A 12,822-nucleotide genomic window follows, 5' to 3' on the forward strand; every position below is an offset into this window, starting at 1 on the left:
TTTAGTGTGCCTTTCGGCAATTAAAATATCACTTTATTTTGGGCTGCTCTTTTATCTCGAATCCTGACTTCCCACATCCGTGAGTCCGGCTAGTACTTATACGCTACCTGGGTTGGTTTCTGACGCGATATAAGCTTGTTAACGGACCGGGCTTATATCTAACGAGGAACTGGTGGCAGCATACCATTCTTTGTGTTATTGGGGGATCCTGACAGTGATAGACCGGAGGTTTATATATATATGTATATATAATCAGTATGTAACAGGGCAGCCTCTCCAGTGACTACTTATCCTAGGTGCAGTTCCCTGACTGACCTGAGGATAAGGAGGCGCCAGAGATCTGCAACTGTGTAAGCTCTTGCACAAGTGGTGACAGCAGTGGGATATCTGTATCCCCCCGGCTGTCGTTTCGTCACAAGTGGTGGAAGCAGTGGGATTTGAGATAATAGCGCGTGGGACCCCTACTCCCAGCCACTAAGGACTACTAGCAGTAGCTTTTGCTGCTGGGGTCTTAAGATCAGCCCAGCACTAGACTGTCAGACTGCAAACAATATAAGGTGTGTGGGAGCACGGGTCGGGTCGCAGCTCTGTGTCAGTAACCAAAGAGTGCAAGGATAGCCAGTGGCACCAGAGCCCAGGAAATGGCCAATGCTATGTTCGATGGGGAGGAGGTTGACAATTGTGTTGTTCAAGTTGATGGGGAGGTCAGCCAAGGCTCTCCAAGTAGCCCGCCACCTGTGCTCAGTCCTGCAGTGGACTGCTCCACCCCCGCCAAGCAGGATCAAATGCCCTCCTGCAAGTGGCCCTGGCCAGTCTCAAGGCCAGAGACAAAACCACCTACAATACCCTCATGGCAGAACGTTAGCGGCAGCGCGAACACCAGCAACAAATGCTTCAGCTCCAACTACAGTCCCCAGCCTGTCATGCGTTACCTGAGATCCGAAACTATGGGCAGAGGACTTCCCTCTGCTGGACCAAGGAGGGGACTTGGTCACTTTCTTGCTGGCATTTTCAAAACTTGCCATCAGTACCATCTGCCTGAGGACCAGTGGGTCTGGTTCTTAACCGCTCACCTCAGGGGTAAAGCCCTGGAAATCTTTGGCTACCTGCCCAGCGAGATCACCCTGAGGACACTAAGCAGGCTGTGGTCTGGCAGTACAATTTAACCTCTGACACATACCGAAACAAGCTCCAGAGAATGCATCGGGGTCCTGCAGACAGCTGGGCCGATCACATGCGGGCCTTACTGAGAGCAGTTGACCAATGGACCACATGACTAGAGCTCACCACCGTCCAGCAGCTGAAGGAGCACATTGCAACTGAGCAGTTTTTGTGGACATGACAAGACACTAATTGTAACGATATATCCACAATTAAAAAAACGTGCATGTTAAGATTTATGATTTTGCTGAATTTGTAAAGATATTTTTGCCGGCACTGTACTAAAATACTGCTCCTATGTACAAGCATGAAACTATAATATGCCCTATATACAAGAATATAACTACTATAATACTGCCACTATGTACAAGAATATAACCACTATAATACTGCCCCCTATGTACAACAATATAACTACTATAATACTGCTTTCTGTGTACAAGAATATAACTACTATAATACTTCCCCTATGTACAGGAATATAACTACTATAATACTGCTCCTATGCACAAGAATATAACTACTATAATACTGCTCCCTATGTACAAGAATATGACTACTATAATACTGCCCCTATGTACAAGAATATAACTACTATAATACTGCCTCCTACGTACAAAAATATAACTACTATAATACTGCCTCCTATGCACTAGAAAATAGCTACTATAATACTGCCCAATGTACAAGAATATAACTACTATAATACTGCTCCCTATGTACAAGAATATAACTACTATAATACTGCTCCCTATTTACAAGAATATAACTTCTATAATACTGCCTCCTATGTACAAGAATATAACTACTATAATACTGCCTCCTATGTACAAGAATATAACTACTATAATACTGCCTCCTTTGTACAAGAATATAACTACTATAATACTGCCCCCTATGTACAAGCATATAACTACTATACTACTGCCCCTATGTACAAGAATATAACTCCTATAATACTGCCCCTATGTACAAGAATATAACTACTATAATACTGCCTCCTATATACAAAAATATAACTACTATAATACTGCTCCCTATTTACAAGAATATACGTACTATAATACTGCCCCAATGTACAAGAATATAACTACTATAATACTGCCACCTATGCACTAGAAAATAGCTGCTATAATACTGCCCCATGTACAAGAATATAACTTCTATAATACTGCCTCCTATGTACAAGAATATAACTACTATAATACTGCCTCCTATGTACAAGAATATAACTACTATAATACTGCCTCCTTTGTACAAGAATATAACTACTATAATACTCCCCCTATGTATAAAAATATAACTACTATAATACTGCTCCCTATTTACAAGAATATACGTACTATAATACTGCCCCAATGTACAAGAATATAACTACTATAATACTGCCTCCTATGCACTAGAAAATAACTACTATAATACTGCCCCATGTACAAGAATATAACTACTATAATACTGCTCCCTATGTACAAGAATATAACTTCTATAACACTGCTCCTATGTACAGGAATATACACTCACTGGCCACTTTATTAGGTACACCTGTCCAACTTCTTGTTAACACTTAATTTCTAATCAGCCAATCACATGGCGGCAACTCAGTGCATTTAGGCATGTAGACATGGTCAAGACAATCTCCTGCAGTTCAAACCGAGCATCAGTATGGGGAAGAAAGGTGATTTGAGTGCCTTTGAACGTGGCATGGTTGTTGGTGCCAGAAGGGCTGGTCTGAGTATTTCAGAAACTGCTGATCTACTGGGATTTTCACGCACAACCATCTCTAGGGTTTACAGAGAATGGTCCGAAAAAGAAAAAAAATCCAGTGAGCGGCAGTTCTGTGGGCGGAAATGCCTTGTTGATGCCAGAGGTCAGAGGAGAATGGGCAGACTGGTTCGAGCTGATAGAAAGGCAACAGTGACTCAAATCGCCACCCGTTACAACCAAGGTAGGCCTAAGAGCATCTCTGAACGCACAGTGCGTCGAACTTTGAGGCAGATGGGCTACAGCAGCAGAAGACCACACCGGGTACCACTCCTTTCAGCTAAGAACAGGAAACTGAGGCTACAATTTGTACAAGCTCATCGAAATTGGACAGTAGAAGATTGGAAAAACGTTGCTTGGTCTGATGAGTCTCGATTTCTGCTGCGACATTCGGATGGTAGGGTCAGAATTTGGCGTAAACAACATGAAAGCATGGATCCATCCTGCCTTGTATGGAGCATCTTTGGGATGTGCAGCCGACAAATCTGCGGCAACTGTGTGATGCCATCATGTCAATATGGACCAAAATCTCTGAGGAATGCTTCCAGCACCTTGTTGAATCTATGCCACGAAGAATTGAGGCAGTTCTGAAGGCAAAAGGGGGTCCAACCCGTTACTAGCATGGTGTACCTAATAAAGTGGCCGGTGAGTGTAGTTACTATAATACTGCCCCTATGTTCAAGAATATATCTACTATAATACTGCCTCCTATGTACAAGAATATAACTACTATAATACTGCCCCTATGTACAAGAATATAACTACTATAATACTGCACCTATATACAGGAATATAACTACTATAATACTGTCCCCTATGTACAAGAATATAACTAATATAATACTGCCCCTATGTACAAAAACATACTATAATACTGCTCCCTATTTCCAAGAATATAGCTACTATAATACTCCCCGTATGTTCAAGAATATAACTACTATAATACTGCCTCCTATGTACAAGAATATAACTACTATAATTCTGCCCCTATGTACAAGAATATAACTACTATAATACTGCCCCTATGTACAAGAATATAACTACTATAATACTGCCCCTATGTACAAGAATATAACTACTATAATACTGCCCCCTATGTACAAAAATATAACTACTATAATACTGCTCCCTATTTACAAGAATGTACCTACTATAATACTGCCCCAATGTACAAGAATATAACTACTTTAATACTGCCTCCTATGTACAAAAATATAACTACTATAATACTGACTCCTATGTACAAGAATATAACTACTATAATACTGCCCCTATGTACAAGAATATAACTACTATAATAGTGACTCCTATGTACAAGAATATAACTACTATAATACTGCCCCAATGTACAAGAATATAACTACTATAATACTGCCCCAATGTAAAAGAATATAACTACTATAATACTGCCTCCTATGAACAAGAATATAACTACTATAATAGTGACTCCTATGTACAAGAATATAACTACTATAATACTGCCCCTATGTACAAGAATATAACTACTATAATACTGACTCCTATGTACAAGAATATAACTACTATAATACTGCCCCTATGTACAATAATATAATTACTATAATACTGCCCCATGTACAAGAATATAACTACTACTAGATTGTGGCCCGATTCTAATGCATCGGGTATTCTAGAATATGCATGTCCCCGTAGTATATGGACAATGATGATTCCAGAATTCGCGGCAGACTGTGCCCGTCGCTGATTGGTCAAGGCAACCTTTATGACATCATCGTCGCCATGGCAACCATTATGACATCTACGTCGATACTGTGCCCATCGCTGATTGGTCGAGGCGAATTCGCGGCAGACTCTGCCCGTCGCTGATTGGTCGAGGCAACCTTTATGACATCATCGTCGCCATGTTGTGGCCTGGCGGCCTCGACCAATCAGAGACGTGGGATTTCCAGGACAGACAGACAGACAGACAGAAAAACCCTTAGACAATTATATATAGCGATAATACTGCCCCATGTACAATAATATAACTACTATAATACTGCGTCCTATGTGCAAGAATATAACTACTATAATACTGCCCCTATGTACAAGAATATAACTACTATAATACTGCCCCATGTACAAGAATATAACTACTATAATACTGCTCCTATGTACAAGAATATAACTACTATAATACTGCCCCCTATATACAAGAATATAACTACTATAATACTGCCCCTATGTACAAGAATATAACTACTATAATACTGTCCTATGTACAAGAATATAACTACTATAATACTGCCCCTATGTACAAGAATATAACTACTATAATACTGCCCCATGTACAAGAATATAACTACTATAATACTGCCCCTATGTACAAGAATATAACTACTATAATACTGTCCTATGTACAAGAATATAACTACTATAATACTGCCCCTATGTACAAGAATATAACTACTATAATACTGCCCCATGTACAAGAATATAACTACTATAATACTGTCCCCCATGTACAAGAATATAACTACTATAATACTGTTCCCTATGTACAAAAATATAACTACTATAATACTGCCCCTATGTACAAGAATATAACTACTATAATACCCCTCCTATGTATAAGAATATACCTACTATAATACTGCTCCCTATTTACAAGAATATAACTACTACATCAGATAAAAATGAGACATTTCTCTCTGAAAACTCCAGCATTCGACTCCTCACTTCCCAGATGTTTTCAAACCGTTGAAAAAAGAAGTGTGAATGCCATACAGTAGATCAGTTTATGTGGCCAGGGCACAACTTTTTTGAGAAGTGTTGCAGCCATCAATTTCTAGATCAGTAAACTGCATCATGTGAAATGGAAAAATATCTAATGTTCAACTTCTGATGTGTGTCCTATGTTCTGTTGTAAATAAAATATGTCTATAAGGATTTTCTGATCATTGTATTCTTGTTTTCTTTACATTCTACTGTACATGACTGCTTTAGCACTCACACCTGTATATTATACAGCGCACTCTAATAATACCGCCCCCATGATTACATACATTATCACACTCGTTGGATACTAGATCCTGTCTTCCATCGTACTCTGTTTCTACATGAGATGTTTGCCTTCCAGTGCCGTCGCATAGTGACAGCTATCTGAATAATGTGGCTGTCAGCACTTATCAGGGGTGCTGTTAAGAGATGATAGCGGAGGAATTGAAGAGATTAAATGCCCAAACATTGCCGGGTCACACATCAGGAGGTCTACACTAAATGAAACTATATTTTGGAAACCTTCTAACTAGAGTTGATACCATGCCTATATTGTCACAGGCAGCATCCGAACTGTATTTATAGCATTATTATGGGTGTAGGGTGATGCATATACATTGATGAAATGTTCCTATCCAAATAGAAACATTATTATTTACATTTCCTATATAGCAAGATGTTATTATCCACAGCACTAGGCGACCTCATGTGTGCTATGTGGAGGAACTACGCATTGCACTTATCCCAAAAGCTGCAAGCTACAGTGTGCCTAATGCAGATAGTAAAGGAAGCATGTGAACATTGGGGTTCTGACCTTAGGTCTCTCACCAGTAGGTTGGATATAAAGTTTTTAGCTTCTTCTGATACCAGCTCAAAAGGGTCTTCATCAAAATCTGCATCTCCCAACAATACATTGTTCATCGTCTCTGGGTCATTAGCACCAAGAAATGGTGATAACCCACTTACCCTGCAAGAGTTCAAAAATTATTACTAACAAAGAGGTACAGAATTTATGAAATAACTACAAGAACACAGAGATATGTATTACTACCATAACTAGAATACTGCTTCCTATGTATAAGAATATAACTACTATAATACTGCCCCTATGTACATGAATATAACTACTATAATACTGCCCCTATGTACAAGAATATAACTACTATAATACTGCCCCTATGTACAAGAATATAACTACCATAATACTGCCCCTATGTACAAGAATATAACTACTATAATACTGCCCCTACGTACAAGAATATAACTACTATAATACTGCCCCTATGTACAAGAATATAACTACTATAATACTGCTTCCTATGTATAAGAATATAACTACTATAATACTGCCCCTATGTACATGAATATAACTACTATAATACTTCTCCCTATGTACAAGAATGTAACTACTATAATACTGCCCCCTATGTACAAGAATGTAACTACTATAATACTGCTACAATGTACAAGAATATAACTACTATAATACTTTCCCTATGTACAATAATATAACTACTATAATACTGTCCTATGTACAAGAATATAACTACTATAATACTGCCCCTATGTACAAGAATATAACTACTATAATACTGCCTCCTATGTACAAGAATATAACTACTATAATACTTCCCCCTATGTACAAGAATATAACTACTATAATACTGTCTCCTATGTACAAGAATATAACTACTATAATACTGCCCCTATGTACAAGAATATAACTACTATAATACTGCTCCTATGTACAAGAATATAACTGCTATAATACTGCCCCTATGAACAAGAATATAACTACTATAATACTGCTCCTATGTACAAGAATATAACTGCTATAATACTGCCCCTATGTACAAGAATATAACTACTATAATACTGCCCCCTATGTATATGAATATAACTAATACAATACTGCCCCATGTACAAGAATGCAACTACTATAATACTGCTCCTATGTACAAGAATATAGCTACTATAATACTGCTCCTATGTACAAGAATATAACTACTATAATACTGCTCCAATGTACAAGAATATAACTACTATAATACTGTCTCCTATGTACAAGAATATAACTACTATAATACTGCCCCTATGTACAAGAATATAACTGCTATAATACTGCCCCTATGAACAAGAATATAACTACTATAATACTGCTCCTATGTACAAGAATATAACTGCTATAATACTGCCCCTATGTACAAGAATATAACTACTATAATACTGCCCCCTATGTATATGAATATAACTAATACAATACTGCCCCATGTACAAGAATGCAACTACTATAATACTGCTCCTATGTACAAGAATATAGCTACTATAATACTGCTCCTATGTACAAGAATATAACTACTATAATACTGCTCCAATGTACAAGAATATAACTACTATAATACTCCCCCTATGTACAAGAATATAACTACTATAATACTGTCCTATGTACAAGAATATAACTACTATAATACTCCCCCTATGTACAAGAATATAACTACTATAATACTGTCCTATGTACAAGAATATAACTACTATAATACTGCCCCTATGTACAAGAATATAACTACTATAATACTGCCCCTATGTACACGAATATAACTACTATAATACTGCTCCCTATGTACAAGAATATAACTACTATAATACTGCTCCTATGTACAAGAATATAGCTACTATAATACTGCCCCTATGTACAAGAATATAACTACTATAATACTGCTCCTATGTACAAGAATATAACTACTATAATACTGCCCCTATGTACAAGAATATAACTACTATAATACTGCCCCCGATGTACAAGAATATAGCTACTATAGTACTGCCCCCAATGTACAAGAATATAACTACTATAATACTGCCCCATGTACAAGAATATCACTACTATAATACTGCCCCTATGTACAAGAATATAACTACTATAATACTGCTCCTATGTACAAGAATATAGCTACTATAATACTGCCCCATGTACAAGAATATAACTACTATAATACTGCTCCATACGTACAAGAATATAACTACTATAATACTGCCCCTATGTACAAGAATATAACTACTATAATACTGCCCCTATGTACAAGAATATAACTACTATAATACTGCTCCCTATGTACAAGAATATAACTACTATAATACTGCTCCTATGTACAAGAATATAACTACTATAATACTGCCCCTATGTACAAGAATATAACTACTATAATACTGCCCCTATGTACAGGAATATAGCTACTATAGTACTGCCCCCAATGTACAAGAATATAACTACTATAATACTGCCCCATGTACAAGAATATCACTACTATAATACTGCCCCTATGTACAAGAATATAACTACTATAATACTGCTCCTATGTACAAGAATATAGCTACTATAATACTGCCCCATGTACAAGAATATAACTACTATAATACTGCCCCTATGTACAAGAATATAACTACTATAATACTGCTCCCTATGTACAAGAATATAACTACTATAATACTGCTCCTATGTACAAGAATATAACTACTATAATACTGCCCCATGTACAAGAATATAACTACTATAATACTGCCCCCGATGTACAAGAATATAGCTACTATAGTACTGCCCCCAATGTACTAGAATATAACTACTATAATACTGCCCCATGTACAAGAATATAACTACTATAATACTGTCCCTATGTACAAGAATATAACTACTATAATACTGCCCCTATGTACAAGAATATAACTACTATAATACTGCTCCTATGTACAAGAATATAACTACTATAATACTGCCCCTATGTACAAGAATATAACTACTATAATACTGCTCCTATGTACAAGAATATAACTACTATAATACTGCCCCTATGTACAAGAATGTAACTACTATAATACTGCCCCTATGTACAAGAATATAACTACTATAATACTGTCCCTATGTACAAGAATATAACTACTATAATACTGCCCCTATGTACAAGAATATAACTACTATAATACTGTCCCTATGTACAAGAATATAACTACTATAATACTGTCCCTATGTACAAGAATATAACTACTATAATACTGCCCCATGTACAAGAATATAACTACTATAATACTGCCCCTATGTACAAGAATATAACTACTATAATACTGCTCCCTATGTACAAGAATATAACTACTATAATACTGCCCCTATGTACAAGAATATAACTAAACTAATTCTATGCTCCAAAAACATTTACCCTTACACATACAGTGCAGTGCACAGACATGTCACACCGTATAATATTACATCATGTACGTGATGACACCAACGCTCCACATGTCTGTCTGGAAAGAAACATGATCATAGTTGATGACCTCTGGTGACAGAAATTCAGCGGTCCCAAAAGAAACTTTCAACTTATTCTGTGGATTATACCTATGGGAATAAAGAAGGAGATTAGGAGTTAGGGGCGTCAAGAAGATGCCATTTATTATACAGAAGACTTCATACCATGCCAAGATATACTAAAGCCACAGAACTCACCTTCGGGCAAGGCCAAAGTCTATGATTTTCACCATGTGGCTGATAGGGGACACACAGACTATGTTTTCTGGCTGGAATAGTTTAAAAACAAGAGATTGAGGCAGTGTCAGTGTATGTGTCTCCCATTCTGTATATTTCTATGCCTCCATTCTTCTCTCTCTGGGCTTTTAGTGTCAGTCTACACTGCTGTCCTTGTATTCTATTCATGACCAAGAACAGAGCAGCAATGGCGAAACCTATAGCAGCATTGAATGTTGGGTGTTTGTATTAAAAGGTACCTGTCCGTACATGTCAAAATTAATTAATATTAATTACATTAAACTAAACAACCTCTTTAAAAGGTAATCTTTCAATACATTTTTATATATAGGAGGTAGCAGTATGGCAATGTAGGCGCTTGTCCCCCAATAAAATGTATACTTTTTTGTAAAATCCAATGTGCCAGTCATAATAAATAAAGATTAGAAGCTGTATGCAAATAAGGCTAGAAGTACATTGTGGGTGTGTCCATGCACATGGAAGAAGTAGTGCCCACAATGGACACTTGCACATCTGATCTCTTTAAAAAAAAAGGTATAATTTTTATTGGGAAACCGCACCTTTACAGCAATCCCTCTACTTCTATATGTAAAAGTGTGCTGATAGATTCCATTTAAAGGGATTGTCCACCTCTGAGGACATTTTTATCAGTACATAAATTTTGTACGTTCTACTTTTACCGACTCTTTATTTCCACGCAGTTTCATCTTTGATGTTTTCTTTGGTCAAAGATTATGCAAAAGGAGGAAGGAAAGAAAAAAGGTAAAAATAATTAGAACCTCCTCCAGTGGGCCATCAGAATGAGCTACTGACAGATTCTCAGTTCACTCGTTCTGCAGCCAGCCATAGAGAGTGCAATAAAATTATTACCCCTAAAAGGTAACAATAACAACCCCTTTAAGCCATTCCATGATATTTCAGCAAGGAGCATCATTACTGTAGATAGGGCAGCTGCGTCTATACTAAGCCAGAATTATAAGTGGGGCTCACGGGCAGGTGGGCAGGAATCTCCCTAACCTAATATTACACAGGTGCTACTGTCACTCCTTACATGGGACTGCTGGGTGGACTTGGGAGGACGTTGATAACAAGAGCTTTCCAAGGACTGTGTGTGCAATAAACAGATCTCCCCCAGCAAATCCCATCCTGGACCTTGGTTACAGGGAAAGAACTTACTGTGAGTTTTTCCGCAAAGGTCACAGGTCATATCTGCAGTAAGCAAACGGATGGAGCCCTCCAGCTAATCCCTAGGATTGGGATCCTGGGCATCTCATAGGTTCCTATTAATATGCCCAGACTCCTTCACCCTCAGCGACGCTTCATAAACAGGCCTGGGACCATATATCAATGAGAATCTGACAGGGGCAGGAACCTGAGCTGCAGCTTACTGAACGTTTAGATCCCAAGAGATCTCAAAATGGCAAAATTCTGCAGCGCGTGGGGTAAATGGGCCTATAATGGGAGAGTGTGTGGGTCATCAGGGGTGCAGGATGATGTGGGGGGATTATTCGGATCAAGTGTACTCCGTGGTACGTGCAGGACAGACATCCAAGGAGGCACAGGTTTGGCATTGTCGGATCTACAGTAGACGTAAAATACTCCAATCACATTCAAAGCTGCATGTAGGATTCTGCTGGTTTCTTGTTATGGTTTGTAGGGCCCAAAATCTCCCTGCTGCTACCTGCTAGGTGCAGAGTTGTAGTCACATGCAAGCTTTGGAGACTAAAGGTACCTTCACACGAAACGACATTATAACGATATCGCTAGCAATCCGTGACGTTGCAGCGTCCTCGCTAGCGATATCGTTTCGTTTGACACGCAGCAGCGATCAGGATCCTGCTGTGATGTCGCTGGTCGCTGAATAAAGTCCAGAACTTTATTTGGTCGTCCGATCGCTGTGTATCGTTGTGTTTGAAAGCAAAAGCAACGATACCAGCGATATTTTACACTGGTAACCAGGGTAAACATCGGGTTACTAAGCGCAGGGCCGCGCTTAGTTACCCGATGTTTACCCTGGTTACTAGCGTAAAATGTAAAAAAAACAAACAGCACATACTCACATTCACGTCCCCCTGCAGTCTGCTTCCTCCTCTGACTCAGCGCCGCAAAGTGAAAGTGAAAGCAGCACAGCGGTGACGTCACCGCTCTGCTCTCACTGTACGGCGCTCAGTCAGTCAGGAAGTGGACGCAGGGGGACGTGAATGTAAGTATGTGCTGTTTGTTTTTTTTAGATTTTACGCTGGTAACCAGGGTAAACATCGGGTTACTAAGCGCGGCCCTGCGCTTAGTTACCCGATGTTTACCCTGGTTACCAGGGGACCTCGGCATAGTTGATCGCTGGAGAGCGGTCTGTGTGACAGCTCTCCAGCGACCAAACAGCGACGCTGCAGCGATCGACATCGTTGTCGCTATCGCTGCAGCGTCGCTTCGTGTGAAGGTACCTTAAGGTGGTCCTCAATCAGTAGTGAACTGCTAAAAGTGACAGACCGTGTGGCAGCTGGGGTCCCTGAGTATTTCATCATCATCCCCCCCCAGGCATCAGATCTGTGAGGGTCAGTGAAGCGAGCACGAAGACATCACTACATTGCACCTGCGGTGCGGAGCTTCAGCCCTCATGCTACAGATATCAG

At 38.8% G+C, this 12,822-nt stretch overlaps 1 protein-coding gene across 3 annotated transcripts in view; it reads right to left on the reverse strand.

The window, feature by feature from the left end:
* Positions 1 to 12,822, reverse strand: part of MYLK2 (myosin light chain kinase 2) — a 62,654-nt gene that overhangs the window by 4,817 nt on the left and 45,015 nt on the right. For all 3 annotated transcript variants that reach the window (XM_077253069.1, XM_077253072.1, XM_077253070.1), the window contains exons 8-10: positions 10,154 to 10,224; positions 9,917 to 10,045; positions 6,473 to 6,625 (exon numbers count right to left, since the gene is read on the reverse strand). In XM_077253069.1, coding sequence (XP_077109184.1) covers positions 6,473 to 6,625; positions 9,917 to 10,045; positions 10,154 to 10,224 — 353 coding nt within the window. The remainder of the gene's footprint in view (positions 1 to 6,472; positions 6,626 to 9,916; positions 10,046 to 10,153; positions 10,225 to 12,822) is intronic.

This window comes from Ranitomeya variabilis, chromosome 4, assembly GCF_051348905.1.
Source record: "Ranitomeya variabilis isolate aRanVar5 chromosome 4, aRanVar5.hap1, whole genome shotgun sequence".
Lineage (NCBI taxonomy): Eukaryota > Metazoa > Chordata > Amphibia > Anura > Dendrobatidae > Ranitomeya > Ranitomeya variabilis.